The sequence below is a fragment of the Halichoerus grypus genome, chromosome 12, assembly GCF_964656455.1.
Source record: "Halichoerus grypus chromosome 12, mHalGry1.hap1.1, whole genome shotgun sequence".
NCBI classification, from domain to species: Eukaryota; Metazoa; Chordata; class Mammalia; order Carnivora; family Phocidae; genus Halichoerus; species Halichoerus grypus.
Genome location: NC_135723.1, coordinates 83,613,134 through 83,636,735, shown reverse-complemented (window position 1 = coordinate 83,636,735; position 23,602 = coordinate 83,613,134). Strand labels below are relative to the sequence as shown.

The window sequence follows — 23,602 nt, the reverse complement described above, 5'->3', positions numbered from 1 at the left end:
TTAGCTGGATTGAAGGTTCCTGGGTTTGCATGGGGTTCCGCCTGTTTGCTGGGTGAGGAACATTTCCTGTTGGAGTCCGTGCTCACTGTTTTAAGGACCTAATTTGTTGAACATCTTTGAGATCAGGCTGAAGGGAAGCTGGCCTCCCAGGAGCCATAGGGCAGTCTTCCAGAACAGTGTTCACTTCCCTCTCCCACCCGCCAACTCTCTAGGAGTCTGAGGACTAATCCTGGAAGCCCCTGTCGTTGGTTCTTTCAAGTATTCCACCAAATCCCAGACCTCCCCAGACAGATGGTGGCCACCCATAGAAAGCACGTGCACGACAACAGCCAAGCCTCTGCGACAGGCCACACTTTATTTGGAGTTTTCCACGTAAGCGACTCCCGGCAGAGCCACATGATTTGTGCAAAAGTCCCCCCAGAAAGCTGGGCCTCGCAGTGTGTAAAAAAGGCCCCCCACGGGGCAGAGCTGTGCAACCGTAAAAAAAAAAAAAAAAGAGAGCGAGAGAGAGAAAGCAGTCCTCCAGGAAGCCTGGCTGGGCAGCTAGAAACCGCCCGGGGCCAGGCCGCGTCCAGCGCTGCTGGGTCTGGGTCTGTTTTCTCCTCCGGTTGTGCTTTCTTCTCCAAGTCCTTAACGCTCTGGGGTTGTGGCCCCCGAGGGGCCAGACCCGGTCCTTAGCAGCAAGGTGGTCTGGCCGGCAGTGCGGTTTGAGGGTGACCTCTCTCACACACGCAGACACCCCCAAACACATGCTTCCCCGCTGGCCTCAGCCCCACCAGAAAACTCGGGGCTTCCCTGACCCCCTCCCGACCCCCAGCCCGCCCTTGCGTCACATTGGCCAGGAGGAGCGCTGCCCTGAGACAGGTAAGGCCCCCCCAAGCCCTGGGGGCATGGCAGGGAGGCTGAGCCGCCCATCCCACACCCCAGGGCGGGTGTTTGCGGTCTGATTCTGCGCGTGTGCATCTAGGTGTGGAATTTGTGTGTGTGTGTGCGCGTGTGTGTGCGTGTGCACGGGCTGGCCGGAGGCGGGGGCCGAGGCTGGGGGAGGCGCTTCTGGGATTCAGGGCACATTGACTTTGAAGGGGCTTCCGGGGACACTTTCGTCGCCCCACTTGACGATGAGGATGTAGTCCCCTTTCTCCTTGACGGTGTAGGTGACGTTGTAAACCCGGTTCCCCATGTGCTTCACGTAGACCTCCTCACAGGGGGTCTTGGGCCCGTGCACGCCCACCATCATCATGTTGGTGCCTGGAGAGGAGACAGAAGGGGCTGGGTCACCCCAGGGGCCCACAGCCCCTTGGGACCCCCCACCCCCCATGTCCCTGTGCCCTTGCCCACCCTAGGAAACCACCCCTCTCCTCCCTCAGCATGCCTGCTTTGCTGCAGTCCACGGTGAAGGAGTTCTTCTGGCCCACAAAGGCCTGGGACAGCCCCGGGCCCCGTGTCACCACCTTGCTGGCATCCGAGGAGAACTTAGGGATGGAGCTGTAGCTGGAGCCACGGCTGGAGGATGACTTGGTCACGGTCTCCACCAGAACTGTGGATGTTTCGTGAAGGCTGTGGCCTCCAGACAGCCGGGGCCCTGAGGGGCAGAGCAGGGTGAGCACGAGCTGGGGGAAGAGGCCTGCCTTCCCTAGGCTGCAGGCCCTGGGTCCCCGCACTGACAGCCCTAACAGCGGGGGCCACGTCCCTTCCCCCCGCTGGGGCACCTGGCGTTCCCAGCGAGCCCGGCTGCGTGCACCAGCTTCCGCTTGTGCTGAGGCCCTGGGCCTCGGATGGCTCCAGCCCTCACCCTGGCTTGGTCTGGGAATCCAAGTCACAGGGTAAGAGTCTTGCTTTAAAAAGAACACGTATCCAACTAATCCTTCATGCTGCTTCCGAAAGGAAAGCGTGCTAAGTATTTATTGAGCTTTGTCTTCTAGGAAGCAGAAACCTAGAAGCCAGGAGGGCAGAAGATTAAGCTAAAGCTTGGGAGCCATTGCAGGGAAAAGATTCATCAAGTGATGGGCAACAGTAAAGAGGAAGGAGTTGATTTTCAAAAATGATTCTCCGTGGCTGCACAGAATGGTGTGCGCGCGACCGGGCCCACTTATTTCTGGTAAGTTGCCCGTGGTTTTGGGGTCAGACTGTGACCCAATGTGAATGGCCACTGGAGTCCTCCAGGCCGGGCTGGAGGCATGCCCCCCCACCCAGGGCACTCACCTGTGACCTTGGCCTTGAAGGGGCTGCCCACAATGTGCTGGGGACCACCGTACTTGATAGCAATGAGGTAGTTGCCAGGGGCCATGGGAGTGTAAGTGACCACATGGCCCTCAGGACACTCCCGACAGTCCAGCTGCACCTTGGAGGGGCCATCGATGGTGACCGACAAGGCCCCTGAGCCCGCGTTCAGGGTGTTGACGATGAACTCTGATGACACACCTGGGGGTCGGAGGTAGCAAGGATGGGCTGTAGGCAGGAAGGGCTTGGGGCCCAGAGCTGGGCCGGGCCCCAGGCTCCCACAGCCGACCTCGGCAGGGCCTCAGCCCTCCGGGTCAGGGCAGTACAGGACCAGAAGCTGAGCACCCCAATATCCACCCCTCTGCCCCAGCCCCAGACACTCACCAGTAGTGCCTCCCTCAAGCCCAGGACCATAAGCTGACACCAAGCCTGGGTCCCCAGCCTGGCTCTGCTCCCCAACACGGATCTTGAAGGGACTGCCAGGGATGTGGGCACCATTGAACTTGACATCAATAGAGTGGACGCCGTTCTCGTGGGGGATGAAGCGGATGGTGTGCTTATCTGTGGGGCAGAGGGTTGGTGAGGGCCTTTGTTCTTCCTCTCCCCGTCCCCCAGCGGGGCCTGGCACGGGTGGGCAAGGCCAGGGCCAGCTCACCGCTGTCCAGCTCAGACACGTAGCACTCCTCCACCGCGCCCGAGGGCGTGTGCACGCGAGCATCGATCACGCCCCGGGCACCATTCAGCTGCACTGCAAAGGACGCCGGCTGGTTCACCTTGAGCCCCGTCTCCTGCAGAGGCCACAGAGGGTGCTCAGACTCCTGGGAGGGTCTGGAGCACCGCTCTCGCTGCCCGCCCAGCCTGGAGGCTCCCAGCCCCGGCCTGGCCCAGCTCAGGGAGGTAGTCAACAAGGCTCTGGGAGGTGGGGGGCAGGGCCTGTGGCCTTGGCATCCACCTGCAGGGAGGTGGGCCCACCCAGCTATGCTGGGCACGGTGGGGGATGAGACGATGTACCCCGTCCCGGCTGAGGAGGTAAGACTCACACTATAAAGCAGGCCAGAGGCCCAGATGAGGAAGGAAGAGTGTGGCCTAGACTGGCCTGGGGGGGGGGGGGCTCCCTGGAGAAGGTGGGTCAATGGGAAGGACTGGAAGAAGCACAAGGAGGCCAGTTGGGGATGGGAGTGTGTGAAGATGATCCTGGGGGTGAAGCATGGCCCCCTGCTGTAGATACTGGGAGGGAGGGGGACTTCTGCCGGCTGTCCCTTCCAAGGTCACTGTTAAACCCTTGAACCCATGGACCTGCCTTCAGCTCCTCCCCATGTCTTAGGACGGCAGAGGGGCCTACCCCCGGGCACATACCTGGAGGCTGGTGACGGTGAGGCGGCGAGCGTCATCCGAGAGGGAGGCCACAGGCACCACAAAGGGACTGTCTGGTATGTGCTCATCGTTGAACTTGATGGAGACCTCATAGTCACCTGGGGAGGGAAGGCTGGTCAGCACAGGCCCCTGGGTGGGAGATGGTGGGGGTGGGACCACCCACCCGCCTCATCCCTGGACAGGCTCCTTGGGTCAGGGAGAGAGACTCACAGCCCCAGGGGTGTGGGGTGGAGGGAGATGGGGCAGAGAGCAAGCAGGGGCCCAGGTCAGGCGGGCCCAGGCTCCCCCTCCATCACAGACCCCTACCTGGTTCCTGGACAACATAGGAGACCCCACAGGAACCATCTTTTCGGTCCTCAAATGCAATCTCCGCCTTGCTGGGACCCTCCACGGCAATGGACAGGCCCCCGGCACCTGCTTCTCGGGTCCAAATGCTGAACTCAGCTGGGGACAGGGAAGCAGGGCAGAGACAGCTCTTCAGCACCACTGCCCATCCCCCCAGCCGCCCTGCCTCCACCCCCCTCGCCTGGCGCCTGCCCCTCACCTGGCACGCTGGCCACCCCTCGCTCCAGTCCTGTGCCTCCAGCCCTCACTTTGTGGGCACCGCCTTCACCCAGTGGCCCCACAGTGAACTGAAAGGGGCTGCCAGGCACGTGCTGGCCGCGGTACTTGACCGTGACTGTGTGGGGCCCCATCTCCTGGGGCACGAAGCGCACGCTGTATGCGCTGTCTTCTCCCTCAACAATCTCTGCGGTTTCCATCTTGCCCGACGGGCTGGTCACCTGTGCGGTCATGTCCTGAGAGCTGGCCTCACCTGCAAGGAGTGGGGAGTGTCAGGGTGACACTGGGGCCGCTCCCAGCCTTGGACCTTCCCTCCCTCTTCCTCTGCCCAGAACACCCGCGGCCCCTGCAGCCTCCCCGCCCTGCCCCCAGGGGATGGAAGGCCCAGCGCAGCCATGCCTACCCTCCTGCCGGGGGATGCTGCCGAAGGAGCCCAGGCGCTCCCGGCCCAGGAAGTCCCCGAAGACGGCGGGGAAGGGGTCTCCGCCGACCTGGGTGGACTCCTCCACCCGCACCTCGCGCTTGGTCTCCCCGCCCCGCGTCTTGCTGATCTCCGTGCGCTCGGTGCGGGTGTACGTGTGGCTGCTACGGGTGAAGGTGCGCGTCAGGCGCTCCTGGGCAGACACCATCTGGAACCAGTTCCCTGGGGGACACGGAGCGGCAGAGGTGAGTGGCCAGGCCCACCGGCCGCCCCAGAGCCCTGCCCAGGCCGTCCCGGGGTCACACCTGGGATCTTGAGGTTGAGGTCACAGGTGCTGCCGATGGTGGCGATGGCGGGCGCCTGTCTGCGTCGGGTGATGCTCTCCTTCATGCGACCCTCGCCGGTGACCTTCACAGTGAACGGGCTTCCTGGGAGGGGAGGGGAGGGGAGGGGGCGATCAGGCAGCTCCGACCACCGCCTCGCAGCCTCTCCCTGCCCAGCGGTGGCCCAAAGCTTACCGGGCACGTGCTTGTCAGCAAATTTGATGTTGATGATGTAGGTGCCAGGCTCGGTGGGGCAGTAGGTGACTTTGCACGTGCCGTCCTCCATGTCCTCACAGTTGATGTCCACCTTGCTAGGGCCTTCAATACTCAGCCCCAGGCCCCCGTAACCTGGCAGGACACCAAGGACACACACCCCCCCCCCTCAGGCCCTGCCACTCTGCTGTGCCCTCCCCACGCTCCAGGCTCTGTCTGGAACAGGTGCCCAGCATGGGTAATGACCACCGAGGACAGCGGGCTCTGCGGGAGGAGGGGTGAGCCAGGCGCCGAGCCAGGGGGCCGGGGATGGGGCAGTGTGGGGAAGTCCCTCAGGTGGGCCTCTCGGGTTCCAGTGAGTGAGGGAGAGTCCGAAACTCAGGACAGCTGGGCTTTCTCTTAAATTTGAGAGACGTGACACGGAACATGCACTACCCCCCAAATAGACCCCAGAATGCGAATCCCCACAGAGACTGGGCCAGGAAGTTCAGGGAGGAGATGACGAAGGGGCCCTGGGCGGGAAAGTTCAAGTCCTCCTTAGAAACACCAGCTGAGTGGGGAGTGGGGGCGGGGGTCCCTGGGGCGAGAAGCACCTGCATTGCGAGTGTCCACGATGAACTCCGCCACCTGGAAGGTCTGTCCCTCGGACAGGCCCTTGCCCCAGACGCGCACCTTGCTGGCGTCCCCGATCTCAGACGGCCCCACCAGGATCTTGAAGGGGCTGTTGGTGACGTGCTTGCCGCTCTTGCGCACGCTTACCACGTGCTCCCCGACTTCCTTGGGGGTGAAGGAGATGCCTGTGGAGAGGGGGTGGTCAGGCCCGGGGCGCTGCGCCTGGCAGAGCCCCCCTCCTGACTCCTGTCAGGCCTTCCTCCTCCCCCGGAGGCCCCTCCCCTCGGCCCCGCACTCACCAATGTGGCGGTTGGGCAGGCGCTTTAATAGGCAGGGCTCCTCGTTGCCCGAGGGGGCACGGATGCTGGCGGTCAGCAGGCTCAGGTCACTCTCGGTGATCTTCAGTGACACGTCCGTGGAGGTGCCCACATTCAGCTGTGACGTGCGCATCGAGTCATCACCTGGTGGGGGAGTTTGACGTGTCAGACAGGATTCCAGGCAGGCCATGTCCTCGTGGGGCTCAGGAGACCTCCCAGCAGACCCCGCTGGACTCGCGAGCTGGGACCACTCAGGGCAGAGAGGCCCAAGGCCCAAGAGAGCATGGCCTTCAGTCACACGTTGGCTGCCAAAGACTAGAGATGGGCCCACTACCCCAGCTGCCCCATGGGTGCCTCAGGCCTGAATGGGCTCAAGCCCTAATCTGTGTATTTTAATTGCAAGTCCCATGGTTTCGTGGAACCGAAACCCTAGACTGGAGCAGACAGCACCGACCCCTTGCCTGCCATGTGGCTCTGATCAAGTTGCTTAGCCTCTCTGGGCCTCCTGATCTACCAAAAGAGATGATCGGTACCCTAACTTCACAAGAGTTACATCAGTGACTAAATGAGGTGAGGTGTTTGAAAGCATGGGGGGTGGGTGGATACTCCCCACCTGCTCTAAGGAATGGAGTGTTCCTTGTATTTGTCCAAAGATGACCGCTTTCACCCAGAGGGGTGCGAACCCTAACGCCCTGGGTTACTCGGACATGCTGGGCTTCCCCACCCGGCTCGTGCTGGGGCTTGTACTGTAGGCTCATGTGCCCACCCCCACCCCACCTGTGATCTTGGCCGTGAAGGGGCTTCCGGGGATGTGCTTGTCATCAAAGCGCACGATGATGCTGTAGTCTCCGGGCGCCGTGGGCAGGTAGGACACCGTGCAGGTGCCGTCCTTGTTGTCCTTGCAGGTGATCTCGGCCTTGGACGGGCCCTCCACGGCCAGGGACAGACCTCCTGGAGGGGGAGGCGGGCTGAGATCAGAGGTCCTGCCCTCCTCCTACCCCAGCCCTCTGCCTCCAGCTCCCCGCACCTTCTCCAGCGTCCTTGGTGACAATGGTGAAGGTGGCCGGCTTGTTGACCATGCCGTGGCTCAGGCCTGGCCCGTAGGCACTGACGTGGCGGCTATTGATGGCATCCACGTAGAACTGCAAGGGGCTTCCTGAAGGAGACAGAGAGAAGGGCCTGTGTCAGCAGGGCCCCCTGTACGTTCCTGCAGCTTCCCTGTCACAGGGCCTGACTGATGGAAGTCTGCCCCCCCAGGGGCTGGCATGTCTCTGCATACAGCCGCTGCTCCGTGAATATTTGTTGAAAGAAGGCAGGCAAGAACGAAGCCCCCGTGGGCCCCTCTGAGCCCGGCCCCGACTCACCAGGGATGTGGTTGCCGTCGTACTTGATCCCCATGTGGTGCAGGCCTTTCTCAGTGGGCGCGTACCTCACCGTGATGGTGCCGTCCTTGTTGTCGGTGATGTTGGGCCGGGCCGTTTTCCCGGAGGGCATCCGTACCTCCCCTGTGGGGTAGCAGAGTTATGTAGGGGACCCTGCTTTTTCCTAGCTCGGCCCACCCCTCTCCTGCTGCCCCAGGCCCCGGGAGACAGCCGGAGCAGCGAGCCGAAGCCTGCGCTGGGGCAGAGAGGGCTGGAGTCTGAGTTCCAGCTCTGCCCAACTTGGCTGTGTGACCCTGGGTAGCTCGCTTCCCCTCTCTGGGCCTGGAAGAGGTTGTCCCCCTCCCCCCTCCCCCAGCCCTCCTGCCTCAGGGCCCCAGGACGTACCAGTGAGTTCCCCTTTCTGCACGGTGAAGGGGATGACCAGGTTGAAGGGCCTCAGCATGGATTCCATTGGCTCTGCGGGCACCACCGGCTCTTCTGTGGCCTGCGGCAGGGGAGAGGAACAGTCATTGGCTGGGGAAGGTCTGGGGAGCTTGGCCTGAGTCCCAACGGAAGTCCAAGAAAGTGAGGAGAGAACAAGATGGTTAATGGTGAAACCAGAGCGGCAGGAGAGGCGTGGCAACTGCAAGAGAAGGGGCGCCGTGCTCAGCCCGGGGACCCATCTGCCCAGCCTCATGCCCGCCTGCTCCCCAAGACGGCCCCAAACCATGCCCCAGCCCTGGCCACGGAGGACTAGAAGGAGGAAATGAAGGAGCAGGAGGAGGGCGCGGCGCGGCCCCCGCGGGAGGCGGCAGTACCCAGGGCGCGGGGTAGGTGCTGGGCCGGCGCAGCTGCAGCACGTCAGAGGGCTCCTCCACGTGGGCCATGCGGTCACACGCCTGGGGGCAAGGCACGGAGAGCACGGGCTGTGGCAGGCCGGCTCTCGCCAGCCCGAGCGCTCCGGAGCCCACTCCGACAATGGCCCGGGACCTGAGGTCTTGGGCTGCCCTCGGGGCGGGATGGCTATCTCGCGAGCTTTACCCTCTGGAGGGCTTCATCGCCCCACAGGGCCACCTTGGGGGCATGGCTAGGGACTGTGGGCCCGAGGGTCGGAGAACTACATGACCAGCTCCTCCAAAGAGATCTGACCGACCACTGGAGAGGCCAGAAACAAGGGCTGTGCTCAACTCCCAAGCTGGGAGGCCATGGGGACCCGAAGGCTTGACTCCGGAATCTATCAGACATGGGGGCGGGTTCTGGGCTTTCTCGCTGCTGCTAACAGGGCCCGTCTCCCCAGCCACCGTCCAGGGCCTTGGAGCTTACCAGCACGTGGAAGGGGCTGTTGGGGATGTGCTCGCCTCCAAAGCGGATCGTGATGACGTACTTGCCCGGCTCGGGCGCTGTGTAGTAGATGTCAAAGGTACCATCGTGGTTCTCAACCACGTCCACGTCGAGCTCTGCCCCATCCGGCGTGGACACTGTGCATGTCACCTTGCCTTTGCCTGCCGCCTTGGCATCCACCGTGATCACGGTCTCCTCCCCGATCTGGATGCGGGGTCCTAGGCAGGCACCTGCCACCCAGGAGAGCCAGGTTGAGGGTCTTGGGGGGGGCTGCTGTGCCCAGTCCCTCTCCATTCCCAGCTGCCCTCACCACCTCAGCCCACAGCAAGAAGAGAAAGGCCACTCACCCAGGCCATGGCCTCCAATGGACACTGGAAACAGAGAAGAGCGTGAGGCCACACGGCCGTGGGGAGCAGGGGGGGATGGGGCGGGTCAGGTGGGCTCTCTGACCGGCAGTCCCCTAGGGACTGGGCCAGGGACCTGGAAGAGCTGTGAGGGGGACTCGACGGCGAGTCTCCAGGGGCAGAGGCCATGGAGAGCGCACCCACCTGTGACAAGACACTTGCTGGCATCCCCGGTGGGCAGGGCATGGATGCGGAAGGGCGAGTAGGGGATCTCGTCGCCACCATACTTGATGGTGATGGTGTAGCGGCCACTCATGTCTGGCAGGTAGGACACGGTGTATGTGCCATCCCCGTTGTCTCGGATGTTGGCCTTCTTGGGCTTTCCCTCGGGGTCCTGGGAGAGATGCAGCGGTCAGGGCCGGCCTGTGCCCAGAGCCTGACCAGGGAGATGGGCTGCGCAGCACGGACTCACCAGGATCTGGACGGTGAGCAGACCCTCCCCGGCATCCCGCGCGTCAATGGTGAACTCCACGGGCAGGCTGGCGGGGATGCCGGACGCGTTGAGGCCGGGGCCACTGGCCCGCACCTTGCTGGCATCGTGGGCAGGAAGCACCTTGATCTTGAAGGGGCTTGAGGGGCAGAAACAAGGGACAGTTGGCTGGGGTCTCGGGGGAGTCCTCCCCACAGACATAAGGAGGGAGGATTCTGTGGGGCAGGGAGGAGGGAACAGACCACATCCTGAGTTTTGTGGGAGGGCTGCTCGATGGCCGGGATGGAGCCTGAGCGTTTCTGCATTCCGCAGGAAGACGCTGCGGTTGGTTTAAAGAGGAGGGTGCGGGAGGCTGCCTTCTCCCCCCGCACTCCCCCCCCCCCCCCCCCGCCCCGCCTTCTCCCAAGGCACTAATTGTGCAGCTACGTGGTGGGAGAGCCCAGCCCAAGGACAGCCCCCGGAGCTGTGCTGCCCCTCTGTGGCGACAGGCAGGGAGCCCCAAGGAAGAGCAGGCTGGGATGGCTGAGACCGAGGCCAGAGGAGGCCAAGACAGGTGGAAGGGGCACCCCCAGGGCCCTGGCAGGGGCCTGTAGGTGTGGCCCTGGGAGAAGTGGGTTCGGCCACGGCGTGGGAGCCCCAAAGTAGTTCTCACCTGCGTGGCACCTCCTGGTCGGCATACTTGACGGCTACCGTGTAGGGCCCATCGGTGGCTGGGGTGTAGTGGACAGTGTGGGTGCCACCTCCATTGTCTAGCACCTCCACGGGCTCGGCCACACCTGGGCAAGGGGGGCAGGGTCAGCAGAGCCTCCTGGTGCCCCGTCCTCCCGCCCCTCCTTCCACCCTGCCCCGGACATTCTGTACCTGTGGGGCCCAGCACGGCCACATGCAGCGGGGCTCGGCCAGCTTGGCTGCAGTCCACTGTGAAGGTCTGGGGCACCCGGGCCCTGACACCGGCCCCCAGCCCTGGCCCCGAGCACTTCACCTTCCCAGGGTCCACCACATCCTTCACCGGCACCCGGAATGGGCTCCCTGCGAGGAGAAGGACATCAGCTCCTACCCACCTGCCAGGGAAGATCTCGGACACTGAGGAAGCCGGTAGAAGGAGGTCTTCCCTGCCTCTGAAGCACCCCAGGGAGGCCAGACCAACTTACGCAAATGCTTAAGAACTTGCTAAGAAATTGTGAACAGGGATAGATAAACTTGGCTGTAGACCGAGGCTGGGCAGACCTGGAAGAAGTCCTTCCTAAATAAAATGCTAAAAATTGATTTAAAAAAAAATCCACTTTTGGGGCACCTAGGTGGTTCAGATAGTTAAGCATCTGCCTTCGGCTCAGGTCGTGATCTCCAGGTCCTGGGATCGAGCCCCATGTCAGGCTCCCGGCTCAGTGGGAAGTCTGCTTCTCCCTCTCCCCTGCTCATGTTCTCTCTCTCTCGGTCTCAAATGAATAAATAAAATCTTTAAAAAATAATAAAACCCACTTTTGACCATGTGAAATTAGAAAAGGTGGGGGAAAATGTCCAATTGCAGCATGCCCGAGCACTGCAGTCACGGAAGGCGGGGCCCGTGCAGGCAGCCAGCCCTGCGGGGAGCAGGGCCTGCTTTGCAGACAGAGCGAGAAGGCGTGAGGCCACCGGCGCTGAGCCAGCCGCGCGGACTGTGTCTGAGCACCGGACCCAGGAGGTCTGGCGCTCCAGGCAAGGGGCCAGGACGCCAGCTCCGGGCCTGGCAGAATGAACTGGAGGGGCTGTGGGGTCAACAGCAAGCCCCGCCCTGCCTCTCGGCCGCGGCCCCGGCATCCGCGGCTGCCTCCCCCGAGCCACCCACCGTCCTCCGCACGCACCTGGGATGGGCCGCCCCCCAAAGGTGATGTTGACGTCGTAGTCTCCGGGTGTGAAGGGGATGTACTCCACGGTACAGCTGCCGTCTTTGTTGTCCTTGCAGGACATCTTGGCTTCCGAGGGGCCCTCGATGGCTAGGCCTAGGCCTCCAGTGCCAGCTCCCCTGCAAGGTGACACCCTCATCAGCTCTGCTAGTGACAGCGAGTGGGGAGGGGGAAGAGCGGCTGAATGGGGTGGGCGGAGGGAGGAGGGGAGGCTGCCAGGGGCCCAGCTACAGGGGGTGATCTGAACCACTGGGGGAGGTTTGCTCCTGGTCACCCTGGAGAGGAGATGGGATGAGGCACACACGGGAGGGCAAAGGAGAAGGGCAAGGGGCTGGGATCAGGGGGGCCACAGCCTCAGTGTCCAGATTAGGAAAGGGGGCGGATACCTGGTCTCCACGGTGAAGTGGTTGGCCTTGTTGACCAAGCCACCCTCCAGGCCTGGCCCGAAGGCCCGCACGCGGGTGGGGTCACAGCCCTCAGTCACGCCCACTCTGAAGGGGCTCTTGGGCACGGCGACATCATCGTACAGCACCTCCACCAGATGCACACCTGGAAGCCGGCCACACAGAGCGAGTCAGGGCGTGCACGGCCCCCAGCACCGCGGCCACACTGAGTGCAGTGATCAGACCCCCGCCCTCCCCCACTCAGCCCGGGCCCTCACCCTCCTCATAGGCTGTGTACTGCACTCGGTAGGTGCCGTCCCCGTTGTCCGTCACATAGGTGTCTGTCTTAGCACCCGAGGGGTTGAGCACACGCGCGGTCACATGGTTCCCACCCGTGGCTGTTAAGGATCTTGCATCCACAGTGAACTCAGTGGTCACCTCACGCAGGACACCTGGGTCCCAGGAGAGGAACACTCAGTGTGGGTCAGGGGCGGCTTTCCCATAATCACTCATGCCTCCACCCTCCCCAACTCCCAGGCTGTTCCTCCTATCCACCTGCTACTTCCCAGCCTGAGCCTAGCCCCCCTCTGCACCCCTGTGCACTCCAGGCCCATCTCCCCCTGCCCCTGCTTTGTTCCCATCACCATCCTGTGATATTCCCCTCAGGTGCCCCACAGCCTCAAGGGTGGGTCTGGGTCTTCTGTCTCCCTATACCTCCCCCCCACCATGCCTAGCCAGTGGCTGGCCCCCAGCAGGTGGCCACTCACATTTACTGAACCGAGCTGAACGGTCTCCTGACCCTCTGCCCCAAAGCTTTCCCTCTGTACTCGCTCCAGCGGGGTCCGTAGCTTTTTCAGGTCAGGGACGTGATCTGAGAAAGCTAGGATCTCCCCAGAAAGATGCACATGGGCAGACACAGTTTTGCCGCGTGAGCAGAGAGGCAAAGCTCCGTGCCCAGCCCCTGGTCCTTGGTTCCTTCTCTGGGGTATCTGAGCCCTAAGGACTCCAAGGCTGCCCCCAAACCCTCCGTTCACCCGGCCTTGGCCCCCCCTAAGCCCTCAGCCCTGCTTCCCTCGCTCCTGCTCATGGCTCCCTGTCTCCTCCTCTCACTCACCATGAGGCTCCACCCCGGGCCCCGAGACCTTGATTCCACTGGTGTCAACAGCAGGCTGCACGTGGACGCGGGTAGGGAATTTGGGGACAGGGTGCCCGCCATACTTGATGGTAATGGTGTAGGTGCCCGGAAAGGCAGGGCTGTAGGTGATGTGGTAGGTGCCGTCGGCATTGTTGTGGATCAGGACCTCGGCCTTGACGCCGGCGTCCGACAGGATCTCAATGGTCAGCTCAGCCTCGCCCGCCTCGGAGCAGTCCACAGTGAAGGTGGCTGCCTCGCCAGCCTGGCCGCGCTCCAGGCCGGGCCCACTGGCCCGCACCTTGCTCGGGTCGAACACAGGCCGGATGGCGGCCTTGAAGGGCGAGCCAGGGATGTGGGCTTCGGCAAACAGGATGTTGATGGTGTACTCGCCCGGCTCCGTGGGCAGGTAGCTGACAGCACATGAACCATCACCATTGTCCTGGCACTCGATCTTGGCCTCACAGGGGCCCTCCACCGTCAGCCCCAGGCCACCTGTGCCAGCCCCCTTGGTGTCGATGGAGAAGGGTGCTGGGGTGCCTACCAGTCCACCCTTGAGACCAGGCCCATAAGCACAGACCTAGGGAGAAGGGCAGGGATATGGGTTCCTCACATCCGGCCCCTCCCATGCTTGGTCTTCATGGCCCCCCCCCCAGCTAAGCACCTTTTAATGTAGCAGCTACAACAGACTGAGTCCTGATTATAACAATTCCAGATGAGGAAGTGGGGGCAAACAGATCAAACCTGGAATTCAAACCCAGGTACGATCAAAGGCCACGCTCCTAATAACTAAGGTGTCTCAAAGGCAGGTCCCAGGACGGGGGATCGCTTGGCCTTGGGTCCTTGACCGCACTCACTCCAGAAATATGGGCCCTCTGGCCTCTGGCCCTGTGACTCCTCCATCTTCCTTGTAAACCCCCAAATCCCAGCTCCTTCTAGCTCCTATCTCCTCACCTTGGACGGGTCAGGGGGCAGGACACCCTCCACAGCAAAGGGGCTGCCAGGCACTGGGTGACCATCGTAGGTGATGTCCACCTTGTAGGGTCCCTCCTCGGGGGGCATGTAGCGCACGGCCTGGGTTTCGGCCCCACCCCCGGGCTCCAGCTTGCAAGGGATGGGTCGGCGGGAAGGTGAGGTCATCCGCACGTCCAGCTGGCCCTGACCGCCAGCCCCACGTGTGTTCACGGAGAACGCCTGTTCCTGCCCCACGGCCACCTCTGCGGAGAGGGCGAGGGGCGCAATGAACAGAGGCTCCGGCCCACCCCACGATACCCGTCACTTCCAGGTCAGCTCCTGCCCCACTTACTGCTGTTCAGGCCTTGAACTTTGACTTTGCTCAGGTCCAACGGGGGCGCCACATTCACCACAAAGGGGCTCTTAGGGACAGGGTCCCCACCATAGGTCACTGTCACTGCCATGTTGCCCTGTTGGGTACAAGAGGAGGTCGGAACTGGGTGGCTTAGACACAGCCTGGCAACATGCCCGTGGCCGAGGTGGACCTGAGGCTCAGAAGGGCATGGCCAGAGAGGAGGGGCGGCAGGAAAGGGGCCGACACTCAGAAGAGGCCCTAGGAGACTGGAGGAAGGAGATGCGGACCCTGTCAGCCAGGACAGGTGAGGCGGGGCGGGGGTGGGACACACCTGCTGGACGGCCGTGTACTTGACAGTGTAGGAGTAGTCATGGTTGTCGATGATTTCAAAGTCGCGCACAGCCTCGCCCTTGGCGGCCCCAGCGAAGTGCACATCCAGCTTGGCCTTGCCGGCTCCCTTGGTCAGCACCGTGAAGTGAGTGGGCTTCCCAACTTCCACACCTGGGGGGCCCAGCCGAGACGGCGGTGAGGGCCTGGCGGACGCCCAGCCCCAACTGCAGCCTGGCCCGGCCCCTGCCCAGACACCTACCTGTACGGTTCAGCCCAGGGCCCTCAGCCTTGACCTTGCTGGCATCATGGGATGGGTCCACCTTAATATGGAAGGGGCTGGCAGGGATCTCCTGGATGGAAGAAAGCCTCGGTGAGGGTAGGCAGAGGCAGCTTCTGAGAGAGCCCCCGCCCTTTGTGCCTCCCGCAGCACACTGCCCGCACACGAGAACTGCCCCATCGACGGCTGCGAACTTGTCCCCACATGACAGCGTGTCAATTCGACTCGGAGGGTGCAGGCTACCGGTGACGGCCAAAGCCGAGGGTGGGGTACCTGGTTGGCAAACAGCACCATGATGGTGTAGCGGCCGGCTCCTGGGGGTGTGTACTTGACTGTGAAGGTGTCATTGTCATTCTTGATGATGTCGAAGTCGATGTCAGCTTCTGCAGGGCCCACGACGCCAGGGGCGCACTTGATGCCAATACTCACGTCCCCTGAGGGGAGGCAGGCACAAGGCCATGAGTGGGGTCTCAACAGCCTCCCCCACTTAATTAGTCCCACTCGAACTCTGCCCAGAAACAGGATCTAGCCGGAGCAGGAGCCCCACCAACCCAGACCCCACCCAGACCGTGCCCTGGACCCCACCCCAGGCCACCCCCGCCCCCAGCCACAGCCAGGCGCACCTTGCCCAGCCTCGCTGCAGTCCACCGTGAAGTAGGTGGGCTCATTGGCCTTGAGGCCCGTCTTCTCCACGCCTGGGCCATACACCTTCACCCGCTCAGGGTGACTGCCTTCTCCCACGTTTACCTGTGGGCAGGGGGTCAATGCTCAGCACAGTGCCCTTCCCACAAGGCCCCCTTCCCCAGCACTGCCAGCCCAGCCTTAGTGGGACCAGTCTTAGCCTCTGTGGGTGGTGAGGTGGGAAGTGGTGACAAGGGCCCAGGGACAACCAACATCTCCCGTGCAGGGGGGGCTCCACCCTCCCTCTGGGACCCCAGCGGCCAGGGGCAGGATAGGAGACGCACCCGGAAGGGGCTCTTGGGCACGTTGACACCTCCCCAGGAGATGATGATGGTGTGTTTAATGGGTTTGGTGGGCACGTAGGAGCAGCGGAAGGTGCCGTCGCCATTCGGGATGACCGTGATGTTGACAGGACAGCCATCAGCGTCCTGTGGGATCACCAAGCAAAGCCTTAAAGGGCTCCCGCCTCCTCAGAGCACTGGCGCCCTCTGCTGGCCTCAGGTGGCCCTCCTTACCCACTGCCTCCGACCTCAGGCCAAAGGAGCCCGGGGGTCACAGCACACCCTGGGAGCCTAGAGATCTGGCTCAAAAACATCTGGGTGGCCTGGCCTCCCAGCCTAGGCAGCTGAGAGGTGTTAGTGGGGGAGAGGCTGGGCTAAATCCACGTTTCTAAAGTTGAACAGTGAACATTTTAAAGAAAAATCATCCTCTTGGACCCAAGAATACATTCATTAATTTAGAGGTTAGTGGACACCAGTTTGAAAAACCGATTTGGGAAGCCAACGTCTGAATCAAACCATCTTTCAGTTGAAAAATTATTAGTGCAACAAAGTATACTTTTGGTAAAATATGTTAAGATTATCACCATGGGCGCCTGGGTGGCTCAGTTGGTTAAGATTATCACCAGAAAACACAAAATTTTAAGTTTCCCATAGTTCTTCTGGATCCATGAGAGAGTCAGTCGTGCGATGTTACAATTCGCTCTGCCTCTCACCTGCCCCCACCCTCCCAGGGTTCCTGCCCAGGGCAATGGGGGTGGCAGGACTGGGCAGTGCCCCACCTGGGCATACAGATTCAGGTCGCCCTTGCCGGCGGCGCGGGCATCGATGGTGAACTCCGCAGGCTTGTCCACGATGCAGCCAGTGGGCTCCAGGCCGGGCCCAAAGGCCTTGACCTGTGCAGGGGGAGGAGCGGAGGGCTAGGTCAGGGACTGGAGGAGGGCCCCCTCCCACCCCCGCCCCGTCCTGGGCCTGGCGTGCAGTCGCCGGACCGCACCTTGTCTGGGAAACAGTCAGGTGCGGCCGGCTGGATGTGGGCAATGAAGGGCGAGTCTCGGATGTCCTCGTCGTCACAGATGACATGCACGGCGTACTCCCCGGGCTCTGTGGGCCAGTACCTCACATCGCAGGAGCCATCGCCCTTGTCATCACACTCGATCTTGGCCTGCGAGGGCCCCTCAATGGAGAAGCCTGTGTGCGAGGTAGGGAAGATCAGAGGGCGCGAGAGGCAGCTCGGACACTGCATCACCCCTCAGTTGCCCCGATGTCCCACTCGGTCTCATGCTACCCAACATTCCCACCTCCTGGCCCCCGTCACTTCCCACGTCCCCTCCATCACACCACTCGCCAGCATTCCCGGCTGCTACCACCCGGCCACTTACCCAGCGTCCCCACCTCCGTGCCGATGGCCTCCACCACGAAGTCGGCTGACTTGCCCACCTGGCCCGTTTTCAGTCCGGGACCCCAGGCCCGTACCTTCTGTGCTCCTGCCTCTGGGCTCACCTGTACCTCAAAAGGGCTGGGCAAAGAGGGATCTGGTGTCCATGCCAGGAAGTGCTCTGCTAGAGGTACCCCCCCCAGAGTGTCAGCAGCCCCTCTTCCTCCTCCCGCCCCATGAGGGCCCACACAGGAAGGCCCGGGGTGCACAGCTTACCTGCGCGGGATGGCATAGCCGCCCCATGTGATGGTCACCACGTACTTCCCAGGCACCACAGGGTAGTACTCACACTCGAACACACCATCCCCAGCCTCCCGCACCTTCACCGGCTCCTCTGTGCCCTCTGGGGGGATGGGGGTCAGAGAAGGGGGTGTGATCAACAGTCTGGGAGTCACAGTTCCTCAATGCCCTCAAGGAGCCCTGGGGACCCAGGCCCAGCCTGAGGGCAGTGCTACTAATGGGCAGGGCTGAAACTCAGGCAGGGACCTCATGTCCTCCCTGTGCATGACAGCTGGGGTAGCAGGTAAGGGGAAGAGGATCATTCCCAGCTTGCAGTCGGGAAACTGAAGCAAGAGAGGAGACAATGGGCCTAAGGCCCCATGGTGCCTGTGGTCAGCTTCTCTTTGGAGTCTCTCCAGGGGGGGCACATGGTGCTGGCCGTCACCGCCCTCAGGGAATCAGCCCCACTGGCCAGATTTCCTCCCTGCTCTCCCACTCCCCAGTCCTGGGCCCTGGCACTCACTCGGCCCCTTGACTGTGACCTTGAGCTCCCCGCTGCCGGCACCCTTAGTGAACACCTTGAAGTCAGCCACCTCTTTCACGCGCACACCCTTGGGCTGCAGGCCCCGCCCAGAGGCGCGGCAGGCGTTGGGGTTACAAGCTGGGGGTTGGAGAGAGAAGATTAGGGGTGCTGAGGAGCTGAGACAGAGCCTCAGCCCCTCACCACTCCTCCCCTACCTCGCTGGGCATAGTCTCGCTGACTCGCACAGGCACGAGCTCGGGCCTCATGCCATCCGCCCTCCCTAGCACTCCCTGGAGCCCCTGACACTCCTGGGGCCCTTGGGAGCCATGCTGGACGGGGAGCCGGCCACAAGAAACCCTTCCTGCTGGGCTTCTCAGACTATGGCACACAGCACGGGTGAGCAGACCCGGGGCAGAGAGGGGGGCAAAGAGAGGGGGGGGGCCCAAACCACCCACCTAGAGGCCGCCTAATCCTTCTCAGTCAGACCCACCACAGCAGCTTTAGGACTAAGTCATGCCACAACACACTGAGCAAGGCCACAGATCCAACACAGCATGAAGCCCGCCACGGATCGCAGGCAAGGCAGGGAAATCAGCCTGCCACAGAACGCCACCATGGCAATGAACCCAGACCTTGCTGCTCAACACGGGCCAAAGAATGGCGATCTCAGCCTGCCACGGAACACATCAAATGGCACCGAACCCGATGGGAGGGCCACAAAACCGGCAATGACATGTACTCCAGGCCTAGCACGGGGCACAGGCAATGGCACGGAACGTGAGGCCTGCCACGGAATGCCACGGAAGGGGGGCAGTCCCACACGCCTGGGCCCTGCCACACAGCACAGTGCGGCCAGTCAGCTATGGCCATGCCGGCCCCGCCTCCCCCGGATACTACGAACGTGGCACCAGCTTCTTGGCCTGGTGGAGGATGGGCACCGAGGACTCCGAGCAGCAGGGAGAGAACCGAGTGGCGGGAGTCACCACCTGAGGCCTGGGGTATGGGTGCTCATCACATATGCCCCTGCAACCCTCCGAAGGTGGCCCCTGTCTGATATGCTTTACTGTGGTCTCCTGACCCTGCCCGGGGGTAGTGTGTGGAGGGATGACCAGGATGAGGTCTCTCCGGAGCTCTCCCCCTCCCCTCCACGGCTACTCCACCTATTTTAAAGCTTCAGCTGACTCCCGTTCCACCCTGGATTTGCTCCTTCGATTCCCATAAACCCTCAGACCCAAAATTTGGGGGTGATTCTGTGTCCTGGCCTCAGTGAGGGTGACTGCGGGGCTGAAGGGCCTTTACCTTCTGCCACATGGACAGGAAAAGGGCTGCGGGTGATGGGGGCCCCGGCGAAGGCCACGTGCACCGTGTGGGGCCCCTCCATCACAGGCCTGTAAGTGCATCGGAACGTGCTGTCGCCCTTGTCCTCCAGGGCCACCTCCACTGTGTCCCGCCGGCCCTGCGGGTCCACGATCACCACGGCAACATCACCAGTCCCGGCCCCTGCCGTGCACAAAGGCCGTGAGCACCCCTGCTCCAGACACGCATAGCCACTGTGGGCTCCCCCGCTCTGGTCCCACCCACCCCTCTGTCCCAGGCCCCCATCCATGTCACCCCATGTGGTCACGGGCTGCCGGGCTGCCACCCACCTGGGGCCTATTCTTACCCGCCGTGTAGATGTCAAAGTAGGTGGGTTTGTTGGCCACGTTGCCCACAGGCTCCAGGCCAGGGCCACGGGCTGACACCTTGTTGGCATCCCCCAGGGCCATGCCCACGTTCACCTCAAAGGGGCTGCGTTCAATGTTCTGGCCAGCAAAGAGCACGGTCACCTGGGGTCAGGGGGCAAGTGTTAGCTTCTCGGGGAAAGCAGTTCTGAGAGGGGATGGGTGGGCAGAGCAGAGCCAAGGATGGGGAGACGTTGGCCGCTGAGTGTGCTGGGGTGGGGGGTGCGAGCTGAGAGCGGGGTCCGCTCGGCCAGAGCTAAGCATGTGACTGGAATGCGGAAGGTCTGCAGGGAGATACCTTGTGCAGCCCAGCGACCTTCGGCATGTAGGAGACCGCGTAGGTGCGGTTCTTGTCGTTGTTGGGAACCACCTTGGCCTATTGGGAAGGAAGAAGACAGGAGGTCACAGTGGCCGCAGCCCCTCCTGACCCCACAGTGCCTGGCAGCCCGCACGGTGATGCCCCACCCCCCCCGGCCCCCAGCATGCAGCGAGCTCTGGTGGCCATCTCCCGGCCATCCCTGTTGTCAGCCTGTGGGTCTCTGGCTCCAAGCCCATGCCAACCCCTCTCGTCCCCAGAGGCTCTCCATACCTCCTCAGTGTGGCCCTCGGGGTCCTCGATGTAGACCAGCACCTCGCCCATGCCGGCATCCACCGTCTGCACGGTGAAGTGGGCGGGCTGCAGCACGGTGTTGCCGTGGGGCTCGATGCCTGGGGGACAGAAGGCAGAGCCGAGGTACTTAGGGAGCTCCATCCTAGGAGGTACCCAGCTGCACAGGGAAGACGGTCAGGGGCTCGACACCTACCAGGCCCGTAGGCAATGGCCTTCTTAGGGTTCAGCTGCTTGGAGCGAACAGGGGCACCAGGTTTGAGTTTGGCCTTGGGGAACTGGGACAGGTAGGTCATGACAGAATGCTCATCCACGTTGGGGTCCACAATCTCCTCGGGGGCAATCACCTGCCACGGGGAGGAATGGAGTCACCGGGTGCCCTCGACCTAGCAACCCCACTTCTTTCCCACGTCCTGACTGGGCCTCCTTATAGACCCAACCTCCATCCTGGGTCCTCTTGCCCCTCTCTTCTCCCCCCATCCCGTTTGCTCGTGTACCTGGGGCACCCCGAGCCAGTCGTCCGCCTGCTGCATGGCCTCCCGGGCGTTCTCCACAGGCTGGTTGGGGTCCCAGGCCTCCCAGTCAGGGCAGAGGCCTGGAGAGATGGCGGAGAGAGACAATGATTAGGGGAAAGCTGCCAGTCAGAACGCAGAGCATTTGCTCATCCGACAGAGTCACACCCACCGCCACGGCGCTCTAGGCCCCTGAGCAGCCAGGTTCCTGCTGAGCCCTTACGTTGTGGCCCATCGGCTGGGATGCCCATCGCTGTTGAGAGGCGCAGCAGCCCTCCCTAGCACCAACAATGAGGCCTTTCTGCCCTGGCTGACGCAGCCTGGCACCGGCCCTGCCAGTCGGCCTCCTGCCTGCCCAGGCCCCAGCGCAGACCCTGTGAGGACACCCCCCATCCCTCCAGCCTCATTCCCCCTACCCCAGGGGTGCGCAGGGGAGGTCAGAGGCCCCGTCCTGCACATGCCTCTGACCTGTCCCCCAGAAGGTCTTCTCACAGCCGCCCTCAAGTCCCAGAGCTCCGAGCACTTCCCACATCAGCTTTAGGGCATAAAACACCCTCCCCTTCCTCACTGACCACTTGGGGAAACTGAGACACTTAAGGGCACATTTTCAGAGGACGGGTTCTCCTCTGTGGCCACCCAAAACCCATCTCTCCTAACAGGAAGAATGCTAAGGCAGCTCCAGATCACTCCTGTCAAGGGGCACAGAGCTTAGGGGATGCTTGGTCCAGGCCAGAGCTGGAGAAGGGGTGATGCTCCTGGGTTGGGAGGGGGCCGGCTCAAAGGCTGGAATCCATGACGGGTGGAACAGCTGAGCTCACTGCTGGCGGCCTCACCAGCAGCTGGGAATGCTTCCCAGGCGGCCATGCCCCAGGCTCCCGCCCCCTGCTCCCCGGCTGACCCTAGGCTGGGGGAGGATTCTCCCAAGGGGCTGGGAGCAGAGCTGATCCACCCGAGGGAGAAGACAACCTCTCTTCTTGGGCAGTGATGGTCAGAGAGGGAGCCGCCTGTGGGGCAGGGCACTAGTCTGTGATGCCTCAGTCTCCTCGTGGGTCCTGAGCTGTCCCCACCTGACTAGGCCGGGACCTCCAGTGAGAGAGGGCAGGGCTGGGTCACCAGCCACTGGGCAGTGCCACACCAGCTTCAGCCCCTCCTCAAGCCTCTCCCAGGGTCTCCCAAAGAAGAACCTTCTCAGGGTCCAGCTCCCGGCCTTCTGGCTACAAGTCCTACCACATTTCTGTCCTCTCAGCTCAGCAGAAACTGTACCCCTGTGGCGAAGTAGGAAGCTCCTGGAGCAGGAAGCTGAGGCCTTGGGCTCTAGTTCAGTTCTGCCACAAATAAGCTGTGTGATCTTAGACAAGTCACTGGCCCTCTCTGGACCTCAGTGCCCTTGTCTGTAGAATGAGGAATTCTGAACCTTTTGCTGCAGCTGCAGGGTCTGGCACACCCAGCAGGCAGGGCCTGACGCCAGCAAAGATTCTCGATTCTCGGCTGGAGCAGGGGGCAAGCCCCCTCCGCCCCCACCCCCTGCCCCCACACTCCGACTCCCCCAGCCCTGAGATATGCATTCTGACAAGCACAGGCCTCAGTACCACCAGCGAAGGGCTCCAGGATGGGCCCACCGGCCCACTCACCAGGGGCACAGTTGTCCACCAGGGCGCCCAGAGCCTTGCCGTCCTGCCAGTCGCGGTTGAAGTTAGTGATGGGCAGCTGCGGCACCTTGTTCTGGATCCAGCCGAGCAGACGCTGTTTGGGTGTCTGCTTGCGGGCATCCTCGTCATCCTCATCTTCCCACATGGGCATGGAGATGGAGTAGTGCAGGATCAGCGTCCAGATTAGACCCAGGATCAGCTTCAGGTTCCCATCCACGATGGCCTTGCTGTCTGCAGAGCAAAGAGGACAAGCTGGGCTCAGCAAGGGGGCTGCCCTCCCCAGCTCAGCTCCCGAAGCTGCTGCTAGAGCCCGGGGGAGGGTGGGGGGGTGGGGGGTGGTCAGAACTCGATTCTGGAACCTGCCCATTCTCTGCCTACCAAATTCTCACCCTCCCACGAGGCCGGACCGAGAAGCCTAACACTTTTGGGTCCCTCCCTTCGGAATGAGGCTGCTTCCCCCGCAACAGGTACTTTCACCTGTGGAACGGCGCATGCGTGGGCCTCCATCAGGCTACAGGCATCTGGGCAATTATCCGGGATTGTAAGCCTCTTGGGGGCAGAGGCTGTTTTGTTTCATTTTTTAACAGTTTTATTAAGGTATGCCTGACATCCAAGAAACTGCACGTATTCGAGTACACAACTGGATAAGTATGTGCCCGTAACACCATCACCATGTCATAAACATATCCATCTCTCCCCAAATTTCTTTGCGTCTGTCCCTCCTTGTCCCCACTTCCCAGGCAACAACTGGTCTGCCCTTGGTTACTACAGATTAGTTTGCATTTTCTAGAGTTTTATACAAATGGAATCCTATAGTATGTACTCTTTTTGTCTGGCTTCTTTCACACTAGACACTATTTTATTTCTTTATGCTCAGAGTCTAGAACTTAGTAGGGTCTCAAGTACTGGCTGAATGGATGAATATTTTAAAAACTGAATTTGGAGAGGAATAGAACTAACCTGGTTCCAGCCAAATTCTCCTCTGAACACCATAAAAGGCTTTTGGAACAAAGTTCTGGAAGGAGGGAGGGGGTACAGTGCAGACTTTGGGTAAAGGCTTGAAAATCATGCTTTCAAATGCTG

At 62.1% G+C, this 23,602-nt stretch overlaps 1 protein-coding gene and 1 long non-coding RNA gene across 3 annotated transcripts in view; one reads left to right on the top strand and one right to left on the bottom strand.

Moving 5' to 3' along the window:
- Nucleotides 1-333: 333 nt before the first annotated feature.
- FLNC (filamin C) overlaps nucleotides 334-23,602 on the bottom strand; it is a 26,120-nt gene continuing 2,851 nt past the window's right edge. The window contains exons 2-48 of one of the 2 annotated variants that reach the window (XM_036089285.2): nucleotides 22,502-22,750; nucleotides 20,856-20,953; nucleotides 20,555-20,705; nucleotides 20,341-20,459; nucleotides 20,050-20,127; nucleotides 19,694-19,856; nucleotides 19,330-19,530; nucleotides 18,031-18,168; nucleotides 17,505-17,631; nucleotides 17,233-17,369; nucleotides 16,848-17,041; nucleotides 16,633-16,746; nucleotides 15,857-16,000; nucleotides 15,515-15,638; nucleotides 15,165-15,325; nucleotides 14,874-14,964; nucleotides 14,616-14,785; nucleotides 14,282-14,399; nucleotides 13,930-14,192; nucleotides 12,958-13,555; nucleotides 12,122-12,295; nucleotides 11,847-12,009; nucleotides 11,419-11,579; nucleotides 10,439-10,606; nucleotides 10,230-10,353; nucleotides 9,560-9,716; nucleotides 9,292-9,481; nucleotides 9,091-9,114; nucleotides 8,726-8,973; nucleotides 8,221-8,301; nucleotides 7,808-7,907; nucleotides 7,406-7,546; nucleotides 7,069-7,197; nucleotides 6,819-6,992; nucleotides 6,024-6,185; nucleotides 5,706-5,909; nucleotides 5,095-5,247; nucleotides 4,882-5,004; nucleotides 4,559-4,798; nucleotides 4,139-4,408; nucleotides 3,901-4,038; nucleotides 3,577-3,692; nucleotides 2,876-3,008; nucleotides 2,605-2,781; nucleotides 2,203-2,421; nucleotides 1,373-1,582; nucleotides 334-1,248 (exon numbers count right to left, since the gene is read on the bottom strand). In XM_036089285.2, the coding sequence (XP_035945178.2) occupies nucleotides 1,061-1,248; nucleotides 1,373-1,582; nucleotides 2,203-2,421; nucleotides 2,605-2,781; nucleotides 2,876-3,008; nucleotides 3,577-3,692; nucleotides 3,901-4,038; nucleotides 4,139-4,408; nucleotides 4,559-4,798; nucleotides 4,882-5,004; nucleotides 5,095-5,247; nucleotides 5,706-5,909; nucleotides 6,024-6,185; nucleotides 6,819-6,992; nucleotides 7,069-7,197; nucleotides 7,406-7,546; nucleotides 7,808-7,907; nucleotides 8,221-8,301; nucleotides 8,726-8,973; nucleotides 9,091-9,114; nucleotides 9,292-9,481; nucleotides 9,560-9,716; nucleotides 10,230-10,353; nucleotides 10,439-10,606; nucleotides 11,419-11,579; nucleotides 11,847-12,009; nucleotides 12,122-12,295; nucleotides 12,958-13,555; nucleotides 13,930-14,192; nucleotides 14,282-14,399; nucleotides 14,616-14,785; nucleotides 14,874-14,964; nucleotides 15,165-15,325; nucleotides 15,515-15,638; nucleotides 15,857-16,000; nucleotides 16,633-16,746; nucleotides 16,848-17,041; nucleotides 17,233-17,369; nucleotides 17,505-17,631; nucleotides 18,031-18,168; nucleotides 19,330-19,530; nucleotides 19,694-19,856; nucleotides 20,050-20,127; nucleotides 20,341-20,459; nucleotides 20,555-20,705; nucleotides 20,856-20,953; nucleotides 22,502-22,750 (7,805 nt within the window). In that variant the 3' untranslated portion in view covers nucleotides 334-1,060. The remainder of the gene's footprint in view (nucleotides 1,249-1,372; nucleotides 1,583-2,202; nucleotides 2,422-2,604; nucleotides 2,782-2,875; nucleotides 3,009-3,576; nucleotides 3,693-3,900; nucleotides 4,039-4,138; nucleotides 4,409-4,558; nucleotides 4,799-4,881; nucleotides 5,005-5,094; nucleotides 5,248-5,705; nucleotides 5,910-6,023; nucleotides 6,186-6,818; nucleotides 6,993-7,068; nucleotides 7,198-7,405; nucleotides 7,547-7,807; nucleotides 7,908-8,220; nucleotides 8,302-8,725; nucleotides 8,974-9,090; nucleotides 9,115-9,291; nucleotides 9,482-9,559; nucleotides 9,717-10,229; nucleotides 10,354-10,438; nucleotides 10,607-11,418; nucleotides 11,580-11,846; nucleotides 12,010-12,121; nucleotides 12,296-12,957; nucleotides 13,556-13,929; nucleotides 14,193-14,281; nucleotides 14,400-14,615; nucleotides 14,786-14,873; nucleotides 14,965-15,164; nucleotides 15,326-15,514; nucleotides 15,639-15,856; nucleotides 16,001-16,632; nucleotides 16,747-16,847; nucleotides 17,042-17,232; nucleotides 17,370-17,504; nucleotides 17,632-18,030; nucleotides 18,169-19,329; nucleotides 19,531-19,693; nucleotides 19,857-20,049; nucleotides 20,128-20,340; nucleotides 20,460-20,554; nucleotides 20,706-20,855; nucleotides 20,954-22,501; nucleotides 22,751-23,602) is intronic. The other variant, XM_036089286.2, reaches the window with a different exon arrangement.
- On the top strand, nucleotides 4,557-7,056 carry LOC144379593 (uncharacterized). Its single transcript, XR_013442868.1, has 3 exons — nucleotides 4,557-4,821; nucleotides 6,445-6,611; nucleotides 6,947-7,056. It is a non-coding gene; the product is annotated as an uncharacterized LOC144379593 (long non-coding RNA).